The sequence below is a fragment of the Ceratotherium simum genome, chromosome 2 (genome assembly GCF_057802395.1).
Source record: "Ceratotherium simum simum isolate JZ-2026a chromosome 2, ASM5780239v1, whole genome shotgun sequence".
Lineage (NCBI taxonomy): Eukaryota > Metazoa > Chordata > Mammalia > Perissodactyla > Rhinocerotidae > Ceratotherium > Ceratotherium simum.
The window spans coordinates 84,258,372-84,282,291 of record NC_141901.1 but is presented as its reverse complement, the minus strand read 5'-3'; the positions used below and the strand labels follow the sequence as shown (position 1 = coordinate 84,282,291).

Sequence of the window (23,920 nt, the reverse complement as noted above, 5' to 3'; positions counted from 1 at the left end):
ACACAAAGATCTCGTTGTAACTGACAGCGCACAACAGTGTATGGACTGCTTAATCTTGATGGTGCTTTTCAGGCAGCTGGTGTAGTAGCTCATTGAGTATAATCATCTCTCATTAAAAGAGAATGATACATGGGCCGGCCCCGTGGCTTGGTGGTTAAGTGAGCGCGCTCCACTGCTGGCGACCCGGGTTCGGATCCCGGGCTCGCACCGACGCGCTGCTTCTCTGGCCATGCTGAGGCCGCGTCCCACATACAGCAACTAGAAGGATGTGCAGCTATGACACACAACTATCTACTGGGGCTTTGGGGGAAAAAAATAAATAAATAAAATCTTTAAAAAAAAAAAAAAAAAAAGAGAATGATACAACTTGATGAGGGCAGTTGTTGGAGGCTAGTGAAACCTTCTCCATCCCTGCACTTGTCCTCTTGCACCTCCGCCCCCTCCCTCAGCAACTGCGTGTACACAAGGCTTGATGAGTTAGTTTGCCCCAGAATGTATTGGAGCCAGTTTACTCCATCTGACTCCAACAAAATGAGGAAGAGGATAAATACATGCTGTCTACAGTATAACTGGACTTTTATTAGTTCTTGAAGTAACTCCAGAACCAGAAAATTGTGATAAGAATAACAACAATGACAAATATAATAATTATGGTAATGTTCATAAGCAAATATATTTTATTTATTTATATGTTTATTTATATATATTTATATTATTTATGTATTATACTATATAAATTATTTATATATTTATATTTATAATACATAAATAAATATTTATTAATATAAATATATTATTTTATTTAACCTTATTCACTTATAAAATTGTTTTTATTATTGCCATTTTACTGATGAGGAAACTAAAGCACAGAGAGATTAAGGAACTTGCCCAAGGTAACATTGCTAAGTGATAGAATCATGTTTTAAACCCAGGATTCTGATTCTAAAACCTATATTCTTTTTTTCTTTTTTAAACAAACAGACATACAAGCTTTTATTTAAAAAAATAATTTTAGATGTACTGAATAGTAACAAAAATATTAAGGAGAGTTCCCATATATATACCTTTCACCCAACTTGCCCTAAAGTTAGCATCTTGCCTTACCATAGTACAAGTATCAAAACTAAGAAAATCACATTGGTACAATATAATTAACTTAAATAGAAACTTTATTTGGATCATCAGCTTTTCTACTTATGTCCTTTTTCTGTTCCAGGGTCCAGTCTATGATCCAGTGTTATATTGTCATGACAGCATTCATTGTCATGTCTCCTTAGGCTCTGTGACAATTCCTTAGTCTTTCCTTGTCTTTTATGACCTTGACACTTTTGAAGAATTCTTGTCATTATTTTGTAGGATCCCCTTAATTCGGCTTTGCCTTCTGATAGTAAACTGATATTCTTAACTGCTAGCCCTCTTAACAAAGATTTAATTGCGTTTTCTAGGGAAATATGTTATTTTTTTGTATAATTAGTTTATATTTGTGTGTTTGTTTTGATGGACTGGGTCACTTTCAGTCCCTGGAATCCTGAGGAGCTACACAAGGATTGCACAAGCAGCAGCATTCCTCCAGCTGTTCCTTAGAGAACTGGAGAACATCATGTGGGAAGGACTTCTGGCCCAGAATCTCTTCCTTGCTTTCCCCTCGGATGGTGCTCGGCCACTCAGTGGGCTGGAGGTCTGTGGGGGCTCTCTTTGAATGTGCTTACACGCTCAGCTGTGGGTGCCTGATTCCTTCACTCTCTATCTGGTTTCTTTATGCCCCTCACCTGAACCCCTCACTTGAACCCCTCACTTGAACTGAGTTTTAACTGTTCAGACAAAGAATCAATTCTACGTTCTTTGTCACAAGGCTTCTATAATAGAGGCTGAAGAATACTAGGTTAGAGGCGTACTAAGCTACGTAGAAAGAAAAGCAACAAAATAAAGCATTCCTGTTGAGAGCTTCAAGCAACTTGGCAAGGTCATGTCCCATGTACGCAATAGGGAAGTTGGGTTTTTCTTTTCTTCTTTTTTTTGCTTAAAATCGTTTAATGGCTTGACGTGCCCACAGAATAATGGCCAAATTCCTTAGTCAGGCAGAGAAGACCCTTCCATGGTATCCCCAGCTTTCTTCACTATGCTCTCTCATGGCCTCGACTATAGGATTTATACAGTTGCGTTTATTTTTTTATGAAGGATGAAGTTCCCTCCATTAGAAAAGAGGGGCTTAATAATTAATCTTAACATCTCCGAATGCCTACTACTGATTTATAATAGATGTTTTATAAATGCTTATAGAATAAGTGAATATCTGCATTGGCTACCCGTTTTATAACGTAGGTCAGCAGAAATGTAGAGAGACATTAAAAGTGCTACTTTAATGATCAATAGAAGAAAGACAGGACGTTTGATTATATGCTGCGTGTTTTTCGCTCTCTCTCTCACGGGCAAGACAACCTGACTAGAATTTATCTGTCTTTGTTTCTGAATAATGTCTTACCACAAGGAGCTTGGGAATCAGAGTATGATTTTAGATGTTACACATCTTATCTAGTCCCAGCTCTGATGCTAAATAGCTATTGTGCAAATCACTGTCTCCCTGGCCTTAGTTATTTTCCTCCCTGAGAAATGACCAAATTAGACTACAGGATTTTTAAGGTCCTTTCCAGGTTCCAACCTTTTCTACCTTTCCATAATAAAATATTTGTCTTGTGTCAATCAGAGGGGGATTGTAATAACTTCATCCAAAACTCTACACTTTGAGCAAATGCAAGAATTTTTTTTCCCACTGGTTACACCTAGGATAACGACCACTGCTTATTTGAAAAGTTCGCACATATCTTCCAACTGCTTCTTAATGGTATGAAAATAGTATCCCAATCCCCAGTTCCAACATACGAGATTGATATCAGGATGCCTAAACTGAAGCAGTCCAGGGCAATGGTAATACCTCCAGCCTTACCTAACCTTTGTCACACTGACATGCTCAAAGATGTAACAAGGGACCTGCGATGCAATTCTGATACTGACTGCCCAGAGTTATTTCAGATTTCACAGGCTAAGGGCACAGACTCCCACAAGACTGCCCTCGCTTCAGATACTAACTGCAAGCTTGGAGATTCTCAGGCCACCTGCATTTCTGACCAAGTGGCTACAAATTCAGGGGTTCCCACTACCTCCTAATATTTGATAATTCTCTAGAATGACTCACAGAACTCAGGAAAGTATTATACTTACATTTACCATTTTATTGTAAAGGATACAAATCAGGCTAGCCAGAAGAACCCCATAGGGTGAGATCTGGGAGGGTCCCAAACGCCAAGCTTCCATGTCTCCAGGATGTTTCACCTTCCCATGACATCAATATGTAGCAACAACCTGAGAAGCTCACCTGAGCTTTGGATGTCCAGAGTTTTAATTGGGTTTCATTACTTAGGCATGATTGATTGAATCATTGACCATATCAGTCTTCAAGAGGTCAGGCTGTAATCACATGGCTCAAAGCCCCAACCCACTAATCATGTGCGTGGTCTTTCTGGCATAGCCCGCCTTCATCCTGAAATTATGCAGGGGTCCACTATGAGTCACTTCATTAGCATAAATTCAGGCATAATTCCAGGGGCCCACCATGAATAATAAAGACATACTTATCATTCAGGAAATTTTGAGAGCTTAGAGGCTACTTCCTAGGAACCAGGGATGATGGCCAGCCAAATTCTTTATTATACCACAGGACCTAAAAGTGGTATTACAATAATTTTGTTTGTTGCTCTGAAATCTTAGAAACAGTTCCAATTCAATAGTTATAAATTGGCAGCAGTCTTCTGGAATTAGTGATGTGCTTACATAATAATTCTTCACATAATGATTACACCATGGAGACCTGAAGATGATTTTGGTCTGTTGGATAAATAAATAGACTTGTTTATACTGGACTGACAATATGCCTTTAAAAACAAAAACAAAAACAAACAAACACGAAAACCCAGGTCCTGCCCTGTATTGCAAAACTATACACAATTTAAGTTATTCACTGGAACTAAAAAATTATTGCTAGTTCTTTTCTTCAACGTGGTGTCCTATTCAGTGATGGAAAATTGAAAGCAACCAATACTTTTTTCTGAGAGGCTGCTGAAGTATAAGGTTGATGTAACATTAGGTTTAAGACCACATGGAGAGCCAAGGAGGCAGGAGCTTTCCTGAACCTACTCTACAGGCATGAGGCATTTCTAGAGAGATTCTGAAATGAGATGACTGAATTCTGCTGGGCATGTCTAGTGCTCTTGCCTTTTGCTTTGTTTGGTGTCATTTGTCAGCACGGAATGATTGAAATGTGCAGTGTAAGTTGACAGAGTAGGGATATAACTCTCAGACCCCATTTGCCACAGACATCCAGGTTTCCAAACAGTTTCACCTACAGAGTCTCCTGAACATTGAAGGTCAGGGCAAGAACACCAGTGGTTTTACTGGAATGAAGCCAGGTCACCAGCGTTTCTATATGTTCTTTTTAAAATAGGTCCTCAAGTTGGGACGAATAAAAAGAATAGGATCACCATGTGTATTGTTGTTAGCAAGCTGCAAGTGAGGCAGTAAGCAATACCTCAGTTGTAGCATGGCAAGGAAATATTCATGAGGGACACTGATCTGTGGGAGTGAGGTGCCTTTGGTGGAGCAGAAGTTTGTGGTCAATAATGAATCAAGGAGACATTTCATAGATGGATTATAGTCACTCATTAAAAGGGATAGAATGTGCTTGTGCTCGTAGTAGAAAAACCATGGCTTATCCATAAAATAGATAGAGGACTCAATCTGCTTCATAAAAGGCAGATTTTGCAGGGCCTTGTAGCCCTTGTTAAGGATAAATGATACCATGGCTGATGTTTCCTTTGGTCGGGAGAGAGGGAGAATCTCCCTCTGCCCTTTTCCTTAAGGTTCTTATGGCTGGCCAAATAATTAACAAGACAGGTGAGCAGGAGAAAATAATACCAAGTTTAATAACATGTATACATGGGAGAAAGCAGGGACACTGCGTTTCTCAACACAATAGCAGAATTCTCGTCTTAAATACCATGTTCAGCCAATGACAAAGGAGGATGTTGGGGGTGGGGGGAGTCAGTTACAGGAGATTACCACTAAAGCACAGTAAACAAGAATAAGGTTATTATGCAGATTTAAGGCCTCACCTTCCACATTGATAAGTCTCTAGAAATGAGGCCATCCCCTCTCTTCCCAATACAGAGAGGGAGATACCTTTACAAATGGAGATTTCCCTTATAAATGTAAATGTCTGTCTGGCAACTCCTTGCAGGGCCATCCAAAGAATGTGGCCAGAGACAGAACTTCTGATAAGATGGGCTTGTTGGTGCCTTTCCTATTCTAACATCTATTTTACATTATATTACAGCCATCAGATAGAAAATCTGTTCCAAGAAGGAGTTACTATGTCAAATTCTTTAGGCAGTTAGTGGGGGAGGTCAAATGTCCTCAGAGAAAACAACCAAGGTAAAGAGATAGATTTCAGGATGGCCAAATCTTGATCTCCCTCACTTTCTAGTAGACCATTTTGACACATTCTCAAAGTTCTCTTTTTATACTTTACCACAAGCCATAGACTTCAGCTACGGTGGCAGCAGATATAATTCATATTACCACCTATGAATTTTTAGGTAAGATAAAATGCTTCATAAAAGACAGACAGAAATCTGACAATTAGTACTTTTTTCGGAAAGAACATCCACTCAACCTAACAACTATATATATTGTATTGTAAAGTTTTTGATTTTATTTCAAAGTTGGATTTTTGTGATTTTTTAAAAAAGCTATGGAAATCTTTATTTGAAAGTTTAAATGGTATAAAGGCAATACGTTTTCATATTGTAGCAAAATTGCTTGATTTTTAAACAATAATTGATAGCTTCTCAGTCATAACTATATCTTAAACTAACAAAAGAATTTATGGCAATGTTCGATTGTTATTATTATGATAACATACCAGTAAATGACATCCTGTCTGAGGTTTAGGGAAGTAAAAATTAACAGACTGTAAAAATGTCATCAGAATTGCATCCCACAAATCATGCCAAAGAGGTACATCAGTGGTATGCTTATGTTAAGCTTTCAAGGCCTAAGTTTACCACTTCAAATAACTTAGTCTCTTACCAAAAATAAATAAATAAATAAAATTAAAAAAATTTAAAAAGATGCCCCAAAGCCCCACAATCCATTAAATCTGTCTTCTGTTGGATGCTGAACATAATAGTATTATGAACTTGATGAATGTTGGCTATTCATTTGTTTCTGATGATGATGTGGCCACTGAAGCAAATTGGGATAGTTTTGTGCATTACAGAGAAGGCTGTACGCCAGTTAACAGTTAGGTACCCGCTATGTGCTTAGTGTAGAATTAGAGTCATGGTTTGTGGCCTCCACGCACCCTAACATTTCTTGTCATTCATTCATTCCTTCATTTGGTATTTATTGAGTGCTAGTGATGTACCAAGTATTGAGCATGCACTGGGGATAAAGGAGTCCACAGGACATACAAAGTCTTTTTCTTGATGGAGTTGATGGCTTAGTGGAGCCATGGTATTCTGAAACGGTGGAGAATGGATAATATGTCATAAAGTGTCAAGAGAGAGAACCAGGTGGAGTATAGCTATTGCACTAGATTGTTTTGTAGAGGAAATAGGTTTGGAACTGAGCTTTGTGCCTAGTATTTTAGACCATGAGATAACATATGTATTTGAAGGGCTGATAATTAAGGCTGGTAGAGGGTGAATATGATCAGAGATTTAGGCCAGTAGCTGTTATCTAGAGGACACTAGAGTATACATTGACTTATATCAAAGAAGGTGAATTTCAGTTTGCTACTTAGATACTCTGAAGAAAAATTAAAAGTGTAACTACAGAATTCCAGGGAAATAAGTTCAGAAAGTTAAAAAAAAAAAACAAAACTCAGTGATGAACAAGTTGTTTTATCTTTGTGACCAAACAACCAAATTGACTCAAATGACACTGTGAAACTGAATTATTTTTAATTAAGTTGACTGGATAATCTGCAAGGTCTGATTTTTTTCCCCCTGATCAGACATATATGTTGATTTCATTTTGAACTATACTCATATTATGCTTTGGAGTTAAATAGACATTGGCTATAATCCTGACCCAGACCCTTCCTAGCCATGTGTTCTGTGTCTCAATTTGTTCATCTATAAGGAGGATATAATAACACCTACCCATAAACTTGCTAAGAGCCTTTGCATTTGGTCTGTGGGCTTAGGTTGGCTTTTTCAATGACTGATTTTCTCTTAAAAATTATGGATATCTTTTATCTATAAAGGGACACTCATTTTGTTAAAAATTCCCATTAAATAATAAATTATTCTACTAGAGCTTAGAGAAGGCATCAGAAAATCTTTCTGAATTTCTGTAATAATAAACTAAGTTTGCCAGTTGGAAATTTCTCTTTGGAAAAACATAATGTGTTTCAGGGCAGATGTTTTACCGAAAGACCTTACGGCTAGTCTCCTTTTGTTATTAAAACAGTGTTGCCAGCAGTCAAACAAAGTGGTCTTTTGTTCCTGAAACAGTGCGCCTCCAATACTGCAACTGATTTCCAACTAGTTGTTTTCTCTTTAATTTATAGATGAGTTGCTAATAATTACTTTAGTTATGACATTTTAGATAAATATTTCTTGATTAGGATGAAAATGTCTTATGCGTCTATCATTGCCAAGGTTTAAGCATAACCGATGTTTAGTTAGCCTAACTATGAGTTTGAGGTAGGTAATCATAGCTAGAAAGAGCCCGAGTTCACAATGCTGTTAAGAGCATAGTTGAAAGGAAAATGCCTCAAATCACTTTTATAACAAGGCAGGACACATACCCAAACATACATATTTTCAGGCATGTTTTCTTCTTCTAAGACCTAAAATTTTTACCTACTGATTTTTTATTTTCGTCATTGCCAAAGAACAGAAATGATGGAATAAGGATACTAATGAGAAGTTTGGATTGAAAAAAAATAATAAACAAGATCCAAAATGATATCTGAAGACCAGCTAAATGTCAAAAGCTGAGAGGAAAAAGACTGCTAAAATGAAAATCATGCTATTCATCATGGGGGAGATATGAATAAGGGAACAAAAAGGTGCTGAGCTTTGTCTCATTCTATCTATCACTTTACATCTATTACTTAATATTAAAAAATATATACCTTTTCATTTGGGGACAGACAGCTGTCTTTTGACCTTTCATGTTTTTGACAAGCACTCTTCTGAAGGACCCTTCACTTGTGTGGTGTGCAACTCATCTGACTCACCTGTCAGTTACATCTGTTATGGGCACAGGAGATTTGGAGCAATGCGTTTATTAGAATAGGTTCCTGATTTAAAAAAGAGACACTAGTGCAAGTATATTAATAGAAATCCTGGGTGAGAGGGAGAGCTAGAATCAGCTGGAAAGACCACTAGACATAAGCAGGCAGAAATAGAAACCTAGAGAGTTAAAAATGAGATCTGCTGATGCCAAGGAGGTCAATACATGAATCCTTACGCACCATCTTCTGCTTTTCACATTTTGGTTGGGTGACCTTGGCCAGTTACTTGACTTCTCCATGCCTCAGCTCCTTCTTCTTAAATAGGGATCATACTGCTTTCCTCAAAGCGTTGTTCACAGAATTAAATACGATAATAGATATAAAGTATTAAAACAGTGCCTGGAACATAGTAAGTACTCACTGAATGTTAGCTATTATTTTTTTTTATCATCTTGCTCATAAATATAACATACTACCACGGGTCTCATTACTGGGAATGGTGTAGTGAAAGATCATGGGCTTTCAAGCCAGATAGACTTGGGTTTAAATTCTGCCTCTGCCACTTACCAGCAGTGTGAACTTGGGCAAGATAACGTCTTTGTGATTTAGTTTTCTTATCTGCAGTATCAAATAGATAGTAATTATCCCTGGGAGTTTTGTAAGGATGAAATGAGTTAAAATACATAAAGTGCCAACATGACTTTTCCCTTCCCTTTTCCTGCTTCCTTGAAGGCACATTGGGGTAAAGGAATTCCATGATTCCTGCTGTGCCTAAGCCACCCCAGTGGACCTGATCTTCCTGCACTGCCCCCGTGGCTGGAGGCGTCGGAAGCTGACAGGAATAGTCAATAGCCAGCAGTAGGCGGGCCAAAGCTTCTCTAAGTTAAATGAAACTAATTGATTAGCCAGTGAGTTTAGCAGCAGTTGAATCTAATAACTTATTATGCAGAAGGTGCAGGGATGGCAGAAGTCCTTTAGCCAAAATAAAGACCTCCAAGACAGAGAAGTCTCTGTTGTAGCACCTTTGAATGTGCCTTCCCCTGACCCCATTTCCAATCTCCCAAGCCTTCTGGGATCTGGCCAGGTGGGAGTCTCTGCATCTGTGTCTCTTGTCTTCACCCTCCCCAATGAGTCTCAATTTTGACCAAAGACTATGAGCCTTCCCTATGGACAGTAACGGCTTCTGGGGAGATGTTTGATTTATCACCTTAAAAAAATTAAAAATTTAAAACTCACTTTAACTGTACCAGGTACATTTACTCTTAAATGAATAGGCACTTTTGGGCAGACTAGAGATTAATGGTCTCAAAGGGTCTGAGGCGTTCCTTGAAACACAAGACCATTTAAGCTTTCTTCCAGTTCTGTTGTTTTTCACCTTAAATCTTTGATTTCTTGGATCTGGGGTTGCCTGGCCTGCTTTCTGCTTAACCCTCCGAACTTCTGTACTTGAAATTGCCTGTTTTTTCTTGTCTGTCTCACCGCAACTGTGGGAATCTTTTCTCAATTATCCTGTGTAAAGTGGAGGAGAAGGATTTGAGAATGTTCAAGACATAATTCCTACTCTCAGGCACTTACAGTATAATTGAGGGACTACTGTACATGTACTGACATCAACTCATTATATTTTATATATTGTACTGGCACTGTGTCTATCAATGCTAAAGGAATGGTGCCAAGCATGATGGGGGTGTAGAATGAGAGATTACTGAGCTGTAGAGAGATTAGGGAAGACCTCCGGGAGAAGATGAGATAGGAATGATGGAAGGATTTAGATAGGTCATTCCTAGGGAGGAAAGGAGAGGAAAAATGACATGTTTTGGCATTTATGAAATATTTGATAAATAGAATAAACAAGTTGAAATAAGATAAATGAATAAATAAATAAGTTGTGTTTGGAAGACCAGTGAGGAGGCTATAATATAATGATCTGTTTTTTAAGTGATAAGATAGGAAACAAGAGGGAGCAGGCTGTGGGTTTGAGAGACGTCATAAAAGTGGACCAAAGAGCGTGAGCATGGGTGCTGGCTCAGGTTTGACGTCTGAGGCTCCAGAACTGGATGCTTATTCCGTAAAGTAAATCCATTGGTATAGAGTCACAGATATGGGACTTCAATTCTGCTTATTTATTTCTAAATATTTATATATCCACACATCTAAGTCTGAATAATTTGGAAACAAGCAGGGAAAAGTGAAGGTTGTCTTGCTCTACATATATGTTATGAATAAAATTAATATGTAAGAAGCTTATTTCCTGTAATGTACTAGGAAGTAGGATCAATTCACAAGGGGGTATGCAAAGGAGAAACTAGCTAACATCATCCTGGAGGCACAGGTAGCAGTTTGTCCAGATCACAGAAAGTGATTGTTCCTTTGAGCTTTGTGCTTATTGGACCATATATACATTGTTAAGTTTATTTCTGACCAGTGCATTTTTTTAAAGGAAGATTGAGAAACCAGAGTCTAAGAGATGGACAGCTAGGGGTTTGCAAAACACATTGTATGAGGAACAGTTGAAGAAATGGAGAAATATACAAAACTGGTGTTATTTTTAAAGTACGTGAAAGCCTGACATTTAGCAGGTAGACTTCTTCCCTCATGCTCTAGAGAACAAAACTAGGATATGTAGAGTAAATTTTAGCTCACGATAACAGAATGGTCACCAGCTCACACAAGTAAAATAGAAGAGATTGTCTCATGAGTATTGCTCAGTATTTTCCACCAGATACTTGACAACACTTGCAAGGAATCTCTGCTTTGTGAAGAAGACTGGACTAAATAAAGGAAACTTTTCTGCATCCTCTAAGATTTTGTGATTCTGTCTTCTCATGTGAAGTGATGGGGAGAATTCTGTGTCTGTAATATATGAAGCACGATTTTTCCCCCCTGCTCTCGGAATCCCTTCAATTACATTTCTGCTTTACTCTCTGAAGCATCAACGTGGGTCTTGGTGGTCATGAGCACACGGAACACAAAATCATTTACTGGAGATCATGACTAGCTTTGGGCTGAGAAATTTGAACAGAATTCCCTGGACCCCTCTGACTTGGAGACATCAATCCTAAAGCTTGTTGGGTCATCCCTGCGTTATCATCCTTGGCCTGTGTATGTATTTGTGTTAATCCGAAGGGAGAAAGAGAAGGGCGTCTTCAGGCATTTTTGCAACTGGATCAGGGCGTCATTTCTGCACTGCCTTCTCCTTCCATCTGATCTCTGCCTCAGGGTGGAGAGAGACATTGACAGGAGCACCAGCTCTTGACATTGCAACAGATTGCTAGGGCCTCCTCCTCTGTGAGATCTCTGTTCCTTCAGACAAGTGCCTCTCTAAGTGTCTCCCACTCTTTAGGAAGCTTTCTTTACTTTCCTGGGCCAAGTTTGGCAAGAAGATGGAGCAAGTAAACTGCAGGGCCTCGAGGCAGTCTAGTGTAGTAATTAGAAGGACAGGCGCTGGACAGGCTTTTGTTCAGGCCCTGACACTTGCCATGGGCCGGCCCCTTCTCTTGATGGACCATAGTTTCCTTATCTGTAAAGTGTAGACAGTACGTATGTCACAGGTTTGTTATGAGGATCATTTGACCTCATATATAAAAAGAGCCTTCCTAGCGCAGGGAAATGCTCAGTTCTAGTTTTTGTTGTTGTTATTCATGGCTGTGTCTCTCCCCGCTAGGTGGTATAGCACGTTGCTGTGGTTTACAGGAGACTTTCTGCCTTTCCCATGATTCAGGATCCCATAACTGCCAGAGTGACAGTGCTTATGGACTAGCGCTAGCCTGTGTTTTGATAGTGGTCAAGTTCTCTGATAGAGACTGCAGTTTGTAATAAGGATATTTTCTTAACTGTGTAGTTTGTTCTCATTCAGTTATGAATAATTTACTTTCATTTTAACTCAATACAATCTCTATTTGGTTTGTAGAACATATCTTTTGGTTGCATTCATTTTACATTTCCTATTTTTTTCCTTAAAGGAATGATCACATGTAATATATACATAATATATATAATAAAAATATATAATAAAAATATTTATATAGCTATATTATGTATTAATATACATAAATATAATAAAATAGATTTTTATATATTAAATAGGTATTTAATATATATGAATATATATTTTATATATTATATATATAAATTTAATTTATTTAAAATTTTTGTTTTATTTGGTATCTGGGATAAATGACTTTATTTTATTCCTTTGAAAAGTGTCATAAAAAGAAATTACAACATTATTTTGTAAGAAACTGTCAGCAGGGGGCCGTATGGACAATTATTCCAGGGAGTTCTGGCATAAATCTTCCCACTAAACAGACACAAAAAAGGTGCAGGCCTGGGAGAGGAGACTGGAATAGAAAATGAAAATACATGGATTCTACAGAAGTACCTTCTCTACAAAGATTAACATTTTGGCTTTTCAGATAGTATACATTTTTCTTCTTTATGTACTGTTCAGTTTAGAATTTTTCCCACTGTTCATGTTACACATCATTTCCTCAGCTGGCGTGAAGGAACCAAGATGCACATAAAGTATTATGATTTGGGATTGTTCCCTTCTAGAGGGAGCAATGTCGACATAGCATGTCCTGTTTTCTCATTTCTTTATAGCTTTCAAAGTCTTTAGGGAGACATAGGAATGTGCTGTCAATTGGACCATTGGTTAATCCTCTATCAACAAATCAAGCAGAAAATTATCTGTACAAGTGTTTGTATTTTGCAGCACTGAAGTATACTTTGGCGGTGGACAACATTTCACAGCTGTTCTAGAGTTGTGGTATAAGAAATTCCATATGCTTTTGTCCTTTTTTTCCCCTACTAAAATATTTCTGTCTTACTTATCTCTGAATCATTCACCATGTGCAAAATACTGTCTTAATTTTAATGAATAGTCAATAAATGAGAAGTGATTGAAATATTATTACCTTCTATATCCAACAATGTAGAAATTTATATAATTTAGGTATGGAAAAAGTTTATAGTTGAAGAGATATATCCTGTCAGAGCCTCTACGTTTCAATTTGTTACACCTTTTTTTTTAAGCCTGTTATCCTGGAGTTGCACAAGAGTAAGTTTTTTTCTGAAGGTTCTTGTAATCACTGTTGCAGAGATAAAGTATTCTATTTTAAGAATAAATGCTGTATGGTTAAATCACCACAGGTATATTTAACTCTAAAAGTTACCTGTTGAGCTGAGATGGCTTCAGTGATTTATATAATGTGCCTTTTCTAAAATTGCCATTAAGGTTCAATTACAATGAAATTTCTCATTTGTAAATGCTCATAGATGCTGTGACATTTAAAAATTTGTCAGCCATACATAGTTGTTTAGTCACTTGTTATCCAAATTAACACATAGGTTAAACTTCTCAAACATGGAGATGTAATGAAATGGTCTCTTGGTAAAGCTTCCAGATGGACCTTTTTCATCATCTGGTAAGGCTGGATTGTAATCATGTCATCACAATTGGCCCCCTGTCTCTGTGGTTATTCAAGTGCCAAATCTAAAGATCAGTCTTTAGATGACAATGTTATGAAGGATACTAACTTGCAAATCAATGAATTGTACTTCTGTGTATGCCTTCATTCCCCAAAGAAAGTGTCTGAACTAGTCTTCTATGGTGACAGAAAGGAGGAAAGGAGTGGTCTGCTTCTTGAAATAAGATAGCTACGTGTGAAAATACCTGCTTCAGTGGCTAGATGAGAACCATAGATAATTGTCATAAATATTGTTCACATGAAAATAGATGTTGATTAAATTCTAAAAAATGGCTTAGTATCTAAAGAAGTTGGACATTCTGCCAGAAATAGTTTTGATTATATATTCATTGAAATTTCCTTAAAAAAAAATGGTACCAAGGAGAAATTCAGAAAAACTGCAGCAGAATCACCATAAATTCAAAATTAGTCAAATTGGAATAACTGAAGTTTTGATGTACTAGAAAAGTTGCAAAAACTTATCATTTTTAATGACCACATCTGCGATCATGTACCAGTAAATAGCCCTGCCTGTGGCACCTTTCATGTGTCTTTATTATATTACTTACAACATTATAACTGTTTGCTTTCTTGTTAGTCTATTCTCATAGGAGCTTCATTTATTCAATTCATTCAACAAATATTGACTGTCCTCCTGTATGCCAGGTGTTGGGGATACAGCAGAGAACCAGTTAGACAAAAATATGTACTTTGAAGATTATATTTTAGTGTCAAAGACAGGAATAAAATCTAGATAAATAAGCAAAATATATCATATGTTAGGATTTCTCTAAATATTCATCTCTACGTCACTAGCATCTAGCACAATGCGTAGACACAGTGGACACTCAAAAGCTACTCATGCTGGATTGATTTACTTTTATGATTACTCAAAGGAACAGAAGCATAATTCTTGAATTTACTGTTGCTTTTAATTCTGAACAGCCACTAAAGTCCTGACACTGGCCAACAGATATACTGACTTAGGGTAAGGGATGAAGGAGTAATTTCCAGAAAAAAACTTTAGTGAACGTGAGCTGCGTTATCTATGAGTAAAGTAGCCTGGCAGATTAGTTAATTTTGGTGACCTTAACAGTTGATATAATTGTATTATGTGACCCAAATAAATGGAGATTTTATTGTGTCATCTATCTTATTTTGTTCTTTGCAACCTGGCAATGAACATAAACTCTCCTTCCCATATACTTCTTTTTTTTTTTTTTTTAATTTTTATTTATTTATTTATTTTTCCCCCAAAGCACCAGTAGATAGTTGTATGTCACAGCTGCACAGCCTTCCAGCTGCTGCATGTGGGACGCGGCCTCAGCATGGCTGGAGAAGCAGTGTGTCGGTGCACGCCCGGGATCCAAACCCGGGCCACCAGCAGCGGAGCGCACACACCCTACTGCTAAGCCATGGGGCTGGCCCCCCATATACTTCTTTGACCTCATTTTTTCTCTCACATCTTAGTGTTGAGTATTCAGAGGTATCAGGTTAATTAATTGATTTTTCCATAGAATATCCAAGCATTGGCCCTGTCCACTTCTCAGTTAGAATGCTAATCATTAACAAAGATGAACAACTGTAATGTGCCAAGGTCCAAAGGAAGGAATTTTAGAAAATAATGCATAATAGTTCCATGTGCTGGGTAGCTCTTGGAAACTAGATGAAAGGCTGTGTGTGTGATGAGAATCTGTACACAACTCTCTGGAATTCAAGTTCGCGTGGACTGGCCAGGGAAGAATGCTCTCAAGGCTTGTGAGGTGACTGTTGACAGAGCCCAGGGAAAAGGGCAGATGGTCCTTGTTCTTACCTCGGCTCCTACACTTCTGCCAGTCTTATAAGGGCTCAAATTTTTCAGGCAATTCTGTGGCACGTCATTCATATACACATAGACATGTATAAATAATCCATATTAGTTCTGATTCTTTGGTACAATAGTATATTTCAACAAATTACTTGGGGGAAAAAAGCACAAATTACTAAAGCAACACATGATCTATCTAAAAATTTAGTAAATTAGAGACAAACCAAAGGAGAAAATCAAAATCCTCTTTAATTCTACTATCTAGAGTTAACCAATGAAGACATTGATATACATCCCAGTCTTTTTTCTATGCACGCACAAAGTTACATATTTGTCTTTTTTTTCAAATTTGGGATCATACAGTCAATACACTTGGTAACTTACTTTTTAAAAAGTTAACGCTGAATCCCAAACATTAATATTTGCATACTTTTCAATACATGAAATTACCATAATTTATCTTTTGTTGGATACTTAGGTTGTCCTAAATTTTCAATAATATATTATTATCAATAATACGCTAATGATCTTTCTTTTACGTAAATACTCCACCAAATCTTTATTGGTGGCTAACCAGTGCTTCTCCCAAGTCAGGCTCTAGAGTAACCTCTTTTCCAGGCTGAGCTGGGGATGGAAGGAGGGAGAGAGAGAATGAGTGCCTGGGCACTGCCCTGGTGTTCTGGAGAGAACCTTGGGCACTGGCTTCCCTCAGCAGAGGACTGAATGTCTTTTCGTGGCTGGTGATCACATTGCTGTTTGCAGGAGAGAGTCAGAGAAGTGCGTGCCATGTAACTCAGGCGTTTTTAATTTGCACGTCTCTAAACCAGACCCAGCTGTTTCATGCAATTACATTGAGCATCTTTGTTCCCAACTACACAGACCAGTATCTTGGCTGGGCTCTGAGACCCCCAGGAACGTACCTCGTAGTTAATAGGAAATGCATTCGTTTAATACTCATGAGGCAAGATAAATATTTATTCATTCATCCTTGAACCCAATGCCCTCACCCAACCCTGCAAACAGATTGTAAATTCCATCTGGGCAGGCACAGTGTCTGCTTTCTTTGCCATTGTATCCTCAGTGCCTAGCACATTGCCTGGCACAGAGCAGATAATCAATAAATATTTGGTGAGTAAAGAAAATATAAAGTGAAAATATCGCAATCCAACTGCCAATTGGGTCTTGGCCCTGCTTTCTTCTAAGAGGAGCTGGGTCCATATAGGTTTACTTCTTCAATCCTGTTGGGTAACCTGGGGAGCAGTGACATAAGAGTCTGTATCTGACCCAGGTACTATTGTATGGGGACTGTAATTTTTTCTGGGTTGAGACTTGGTCAGCCTTATTCAGCCACAGAATCTTTAGGCCTGCAGTTTGATACATTATTGTCCCAGGAAATGAACCCAAGGGAAAGAACCATTTCCCAAGGGATCTGTGTGGACTGCAAGATCCTGATCCTACTAGTGGCAACAAACCACTTTGAAGTCCTTCACTAGTGGATGCTGTTGTATTAAAACTTTTAGAACATTTTAAGCCTCAAAATATTAGACCATTGTGATGGATGGCCAGATGTTTCTCTGATGACTAGTTGCTGTGCTTGTAGAAATAGCCTCGATGAATAAAAAAATAGGACAATTTTATTCATTCCAACACTTGCTGAATACATCCTAGGTGTCAGCTTTGTACTGAGAATTAGAAACAAAAGAAAAAGAAGAGGTGCTCATAGATATGCAGATAAACGCATAATTATCCTTCAGTGTGGTAAGTGATACAACTGGGTCTGGACAGGGTGCTCTGGGAGCACAGAGGAGGGAGCAACTTGCTAATTTCTCTCAGTGAAGTTGGGGAAAGTTTCCCGGAGGTGAGCCCATTTTTCATGGGGTCTGAAGGTGGATAGGAGTTTGTCAGGGAGAGAAAGGGGGACCAGGAGTTCAAGACAAAGAGAAACACGTAAGCCAAAGCTCAGAAGGGCATGGTGCTTGTGGAACAGGTGAGGCCTTCACAGCGGTTGGGGCTTAGGGTATTTGTAGGGGAGCGGAGATTGTAGAGGTAGACTTCAGATGCATCATCAAGGAGCCAGCTAAGGAGTTTGTGCTTTGTTGTGTAGATAATGATGGTTTTGATGATTTATCCTTCAACCATTAGCATCAGCAGGCCAAATTAAGACATTTCTTTCTGATAATAGTCCATTAAGAAGACCAAGAAGACTTGTTTTTCTTTTCTTTTGGGTTATAGGCTTTGTTACATCCCTCTTAATCTTAGTGGCTTAATGACCCATGTCTCCCTTAATTTTTCAGTTTCACCTTTTGTTCATTTATTTCTTATTTGTTTTTATATTCAAAGTGTTTTCATCCCCACCCCTTGTTTGTCTCTTCTGCAGCTGTTATTTGGAAGTCAAAGCTGGGTTCAGTGGTTAGACCAGTTCTAATATGTAGCTGGGATCATTTATGGAATTTATTCCACAAAATCATCTCTTTAACATTACAAGTGGTCAGGAAATGGACACATGAGACCAAACTCTGCATTGTTATTGTTACATCTCAATGGTAGTGTAGAAGGGGATTCATTTTCTCAAAGCCCTTAGAAAATTTCATTGCATTTTTGAAATATTTTAGTCAAGTTAAGGCTAGAGTGAGAGATGCAGAAAAGGGAATATGAAATAGAAGACACTAGTGTCATTGTAGTTACCAAGCAGAAAATTCTAAAAGTCACATTCCAGAACAACATTAGGTACCATGTGTGAATTAATATCAGATACTCTAAATTCATTCTCAAAAGCTCTTATGTATAAGTTTATCTATACTTTAGCTTGTCTATAATTTATTTACATAAATAAAGTTTAGTTTTTTTCATTTAAATATACAAATGTGTGTTGGCTTTGAACTTACTATTCCCAAAAATAGGCAAAGGTCAGTTACTAATGTCCGTGTGCCTTCTCTTAGGTCATTCTGCTTGTGCACATTTGCCTTACTATAAAAGTTATCAATTCTGTAGTTCTGATGTCAATTTGAATTCAAAGGATTCAGATGTCTCCATCAATGTCTCTGCTATTATTCATTTGTTTTTGTCGATGTTTTTCAAAATAACATAATTTTGTGGAAAGCGAAATGAATACCATGTAGCATAGCTAGTTAAGTTAAAAAACTATAGGTAACCGAGAAAATAGCTGTTATCAACTGATTTTCCTATTTTGTTTGTTTTGCAGGTGACAATGGCCAACATTGGAATAAATGGAAATCATTCTCTGGAGACCTGTGAAACCATACTTTTTGCTCTCCGAATGGCAACGTGGAATCAAATCTTAGATCCCTGGGTCTATATTCTTCTACGGAAGGCTGTCCTTAAGAATCTCTACAAGCTTGCCCGACGCTGTTGTGGAGTGCATGTCATCAGCTTGCATGTTTGGGAGCTTAGCTCCATTAAAAATTCCTTAAAAGTTGCTGCTATTTCTGAGTCACCAGTTGCAGAGAAAATAAATCAGCAAGCACCTAGTTTAATAGGGTAGTAAGTCAGTGTAGATCTACGATAAAATTTAAAAAGTTTTGGCAGTATGTCAGTTAATTTGATACGTATATAAAGACTAACTGGAAAATTCAGACCTCAGCAGGTAGTATGGGGGCACTTTTGTTAGATTTGGCTTTTGAAATTTGTTAAATTAACTGTTTAATTGCACATTTTCACTTGCTTTTGTCAACTGGACGTAAACACAATGCAATAATGCTGTGGGAGTCAAATTGAAAACAATTTTGGGCTTATCTGTGTTAGTCATGCTTTTGAAGAAGTGACTCTGTTGAAGCCTAAAGCATTTACTTGGCCTATTTGCTAAAGAATGTCTTAATGCTACCTGCACAGTGAAATGGCTGTTTGGGGGTCACTGCTCTGCAGCTGTTCTTTATAGACTAGGCTCAATGAATTGGAGTGCCCTCATCTTTTGATCGGGCTTATTTTACCCCTCATTATGTAGACTCAATCAATGTATGTGTGGTCATGCCACTTAGGATTCACTGTGGCTTGTTATAATGACCTCTGCATACACCGGGTCTTGCTGTTAGGTTGCCTCATCTTACAAGCCTGTTTAGAATGAGCCCATTCTCATCATATTTGACAGATATGATTGTTTGCATTTATTATTATGAAGGTCAATTTTCATTTGAAGGGTTTTTTTGGTAGGTCATAGATTTGCACAGTTTTCAGATAATCCCCTTATCCTCTGAAAATTCTAGTGCATTATGCACAATAAGTAATCTTTAGAGAAACAAAGGCTCTATCTCAGCACACATAGAGGCGACTTGCAGTTTCCAAGAAGCTCTACCATGGATAATGCAAACAAACAGAACTTAAACCCGGTGATTGGTGTCAAGAACATGGGCAAAGGTGTTTTACTTTGAGCCATCATTTCTGTGTCAGAGAACAAAAGAAACGCAATCTGTGTATAATATTCAAAGACTATCTGTAGCTAGTGTGTTTCTGCTTTCCACTTACACACACATACACACATGAAGGCACACACACACACATCACACATATATACACACTCCAAAAGGACATCAGAAATTTCTGTTGATAGTGGGTTCATTAAATCTGTAAAATGGCATCTTCTAAAGCCTATGGTACCAGTGTCAAGGGGAGGACTGGCAATTAGCCAGGCGTTTGGAGATCATTATGATGGTTAACCATGAAGGCAGGGGATAATCATCTCTCCCCAAATTTCCCAATAATACTTGAGACTTTTTCTTTTTTTGTTTGTATAATTCAACCCAAAGAATTTTATAATCATTCAAAGTGTCCTGGGTTCATCAGAGCATAGGGCAGGTAGTTCTGCTTTATAATAGGGAAATGCATTTCTATGAAAGAGTTCATTACCTTCATTAACTGGGGTCCATTTTAAAATTAATCTGAGAGATTGCCTGATTTCAGATTCTCTAGGAAATCTGTGCAGTTCAACTAGACTTAAGTTATTATGTTCACAAATTTTTGCTTTTGACTTGTAATTTACATTGGAAGTCTTTGCTAACTGTTGTGAATTTTGGTAAATTCTCATGAATAAATTAAAAGAAATTAAGCAAATAGCCTCATTGAAGATTTAAAGGCAACCATTTTTCCTGTGAATTTAAAGAAGGGAAACACACATACACACACTGGCTCATGATATTCTTAATTTAAGGCCAATAAATGATTAATCACACAAATTTAGGTTATTCTCATATATAGAGCACACAGAAGATGCTCGATAAATACTAGCCAAATTGAATTACAGTTAAGAATTTCTTGGTGCAAAATGAGCATGGAATTGCAAAGTTTTTGTGCATTTTTAATTTAAACTGACAATTACGTATTGGTTATTGTGACATATATGTTTATATGTATACATATATATACTATATATGTGTGTGTGTATAAATCCAGTGTATATGCTTAAAAAAATTCATTGCAATTTGTGATTGCTGTTCATTTCATAAATGTTCTCAATGGTTCAAGAGCACTTCAAGTCCAGAAGAACTTTTAGATGGTTTAGAGGAGATGTCTGTTTCTCACAGCTACTTAAGAGTGTTGATGTCCTGTGAACCGAGGCACAAGGAACTAAAGCTCCGTCCTTCCCCACGCTGGGCAGGATGCTCCAGCGAACACGTCCATGTGTTGTGACCCGGGAGAGGCACAGCGGAGAAACTCTCATTTAGAGTTCCAGGCCTTTTCTCCTTGAGGCTTCTAGTCAAATGGCAGAATTGTTGCTTGTTTGCCGTGATGCCACCCTGGCCACGTGCATCTGCATTGAGGAGATATTGTGACATGACCATGTGTGGGAGTGCATGAGCATGCAAGGTTTTCCAGAGTAACAGGGGAGTCACCCTGCGCATATCCTGGAAGGATTATCTATATTATCTGAGCATAGGTTTAGGGCAACTAAACTGGTTTTATGATGATGTCTACTCAACAAGTAGGCTCCAAAAATTGAAAAAAAAATTTAGTAGAAGAATATCAATTTACATTGTTTTAGGCTTTTTGCCCAAGGAAAAAAAATAAAGTAACACAACAATGTACATATATGACTTCAGAATTTTATTTCTGTTATTATATATATTTTGGTGTAGTTGGGCAATTTATTGTATAATGAATAATAGAGTGGATCATCCACCAACAACTTTCATATAAATGTTCAAAATGGAAGTATATTTGTTCGGATTACTGGAAATAAGTGGTACAAATGGTGTTCAACGAGTTTACCAATTTTGAAGTTTTAAGCTCTATTTTGAAATTCATAATTAGACCATAGAGTAACTGAATTTCCCTTCTCATTGGGTAGAGTGTCTAAGCAACTTCATATACTATTTGAACGTATTATTTCTTGGGAAATATATTATTCCAGGCAAGTGACTTGAAAATGCCAGGCTTTTTCTGATGTTAGTGAATTTTTAGAAAAATGAGACCGAAAAAACTAATCCAACAGCACCTGGGTGTTTCTGATTATGAATACAAAGACAGATAATGCCGACTCATGATTAGCTGTGAATGCATCCCAGAACATCAGCCTTTTTACTAATGGATTTAACTAGGTGATAGAAACAGGCTCTTTTAATTCTTTTTCTAAAGGCAGAAAGTTACTTCTAATTATCTGTATTGCTGAAGTGGAAAATACCTAAAAGTTAGCAGACAGGCACACACACACACACGTATATCTGTCTTAGTAACAAGTGGCCTTGTTTGCTCATTTTCAGACTTAAAAAGAAAAATCTGCTTTAGTTTTGTGCCTAATCTGAAGTTAGACTCCAAATAAGTGGACTTGTTAATCACATAAAGTGAATTTTTTGTGGAACTTGTGGCTAGCTTCCCCTAGCTGTCATCATCATTGCTCCAAATTAATAAACGAAGGTCAGAATATAAAGGATGAGAATGTCCATTCTCTTACTTCCTCATCTGGATGTCAGAATATTTTACCACCTGGTAGATAGTGTTGGACTTCAACTTGTTACTGACACATTTTAACACCAGATGAAATGTGTTATGCGAATAAACGTATTTTGTGTTCTTCATACTTGTTGAATTGTATAAGAGATTAAATAGTGATATGTATATTTTGTTGCTTTCATCAGTATGCAACTCATGTAATTTTAGTGCTTGGACTAGTTTAAAACTTCAAACAAATGATTTTGTAATAAACTTGGACTAGTGTTTATCAAGAGTGGTTATTTTTAGGAAGATCATTGTATAAAACTTGGAACCCTTGGATCTAAACTCCCGTTTTGATCTGCTATTAGATGAGAACGATTTCAACTTGTTTTCTCTTGTTACCTGTTGCTCTCCCTTTTCTGCTCACACTTCCGTGACATCTGCTTTCTTTCTTTTTCCTGTGCCTCACCTTACCTAGGCAGATCATAATTCTGGTGGGAATCTGATTATTTCCAGAACAGAGTGGCCCAGGTGTGTCGGTCAGGATAGCCGAGGTATGTCTGTGAGAACAAACAAACCCAAAATGGCAGTGCTATACACCTACAAAGGTTTGGATCTCACCTAGGGCTCCTGTCCACTCAGAAAGGAGCTCTGCTCATTGTAATCACTCAGAGGCCTCAGGTGACAAAACAGCCACCAGCTTATATGTTGCTGTTTGCCGTACTACAGGGAAAAACACAGCATGGTGAATCATGCACTGGCTTTTAGAACTTTCACCCGTAGGTAACACATATTGCTTTTTCTCACACATCTCTGGCCAAAGCAAGTGCTATGGCCCTACTAACTTCAAGGGGGCCAGGTAACTGCAATACTATGATATGCCCAGGAGGAGAATTGAAAATAATTGGTGGACAGCACTAGTAATTTCCACATTAGGCAAAATTTTTTTCATTCCTGCCTTCCTAATAGCATTCAAACTGGAACCATGCTTAAAAAAATTATCTAGGAACATCATGAAAACATTTAGTATGAAAACATTTAGGACTCATTCTTCTATCTTGTAATCCATAAAGATAAGAGAATGAATGTCATATGCATGCCACATGCTTTTTGCAATTAATAGAAATTTGAGATGATAAAAACCACTATGGGGGGCTGGCCTGGTGGTGCAGCAGTTAAGTGTGCACTCTCCACTTCGGTGGCCCAGGGTTTGCAGGTTCGGATCCTGGGTGCTCACCGACACCCCGCTTGTTAAGCCGTGCTGTGGCGGCGTCCCATATAAAGTAGAGGAAGATGGGCATGGATGTTAGCCCAGGGCCAATCTTCCTCAGCAAAAAAACAACAACAACAAAAAGGAGGATTGGCATTGGATGTTAGCTCAGGGCTGATCTTCCTCACATACACACAAAAACCCACTATGGAATACAAAGGGAAAAACTTGGTTCCTAAAAATGCAGGAAGCGA

General features: G+C 37.8%; 1 protein-coding gene across 1 annotated transcript in view; it reads left to right on the top strand.

Annotated features, from left to right (window-relative positions):
* The window catches only part of PTGFR (prostaglandin F receptor), a 49,375-nt gene extending 26,635 nt beyond the window's left edge, over positions 1–22,740 (top strand). The window contains exon 3 of the mRNA XM_004431529.3: positions 18,777–22,740. Coding sequence (XP_004431586.1) covers positions 18,777–19,076 — 300 coding nt within the window. The 3' untranslated portion in view covers positions 19,077–22,740. The remainder of the gene's footprint in view (positions 1–18,776) is intronic.
* The last annotated feature ends 1,180 nt before the right edge of the window (positions 22,741–23,920 follow it).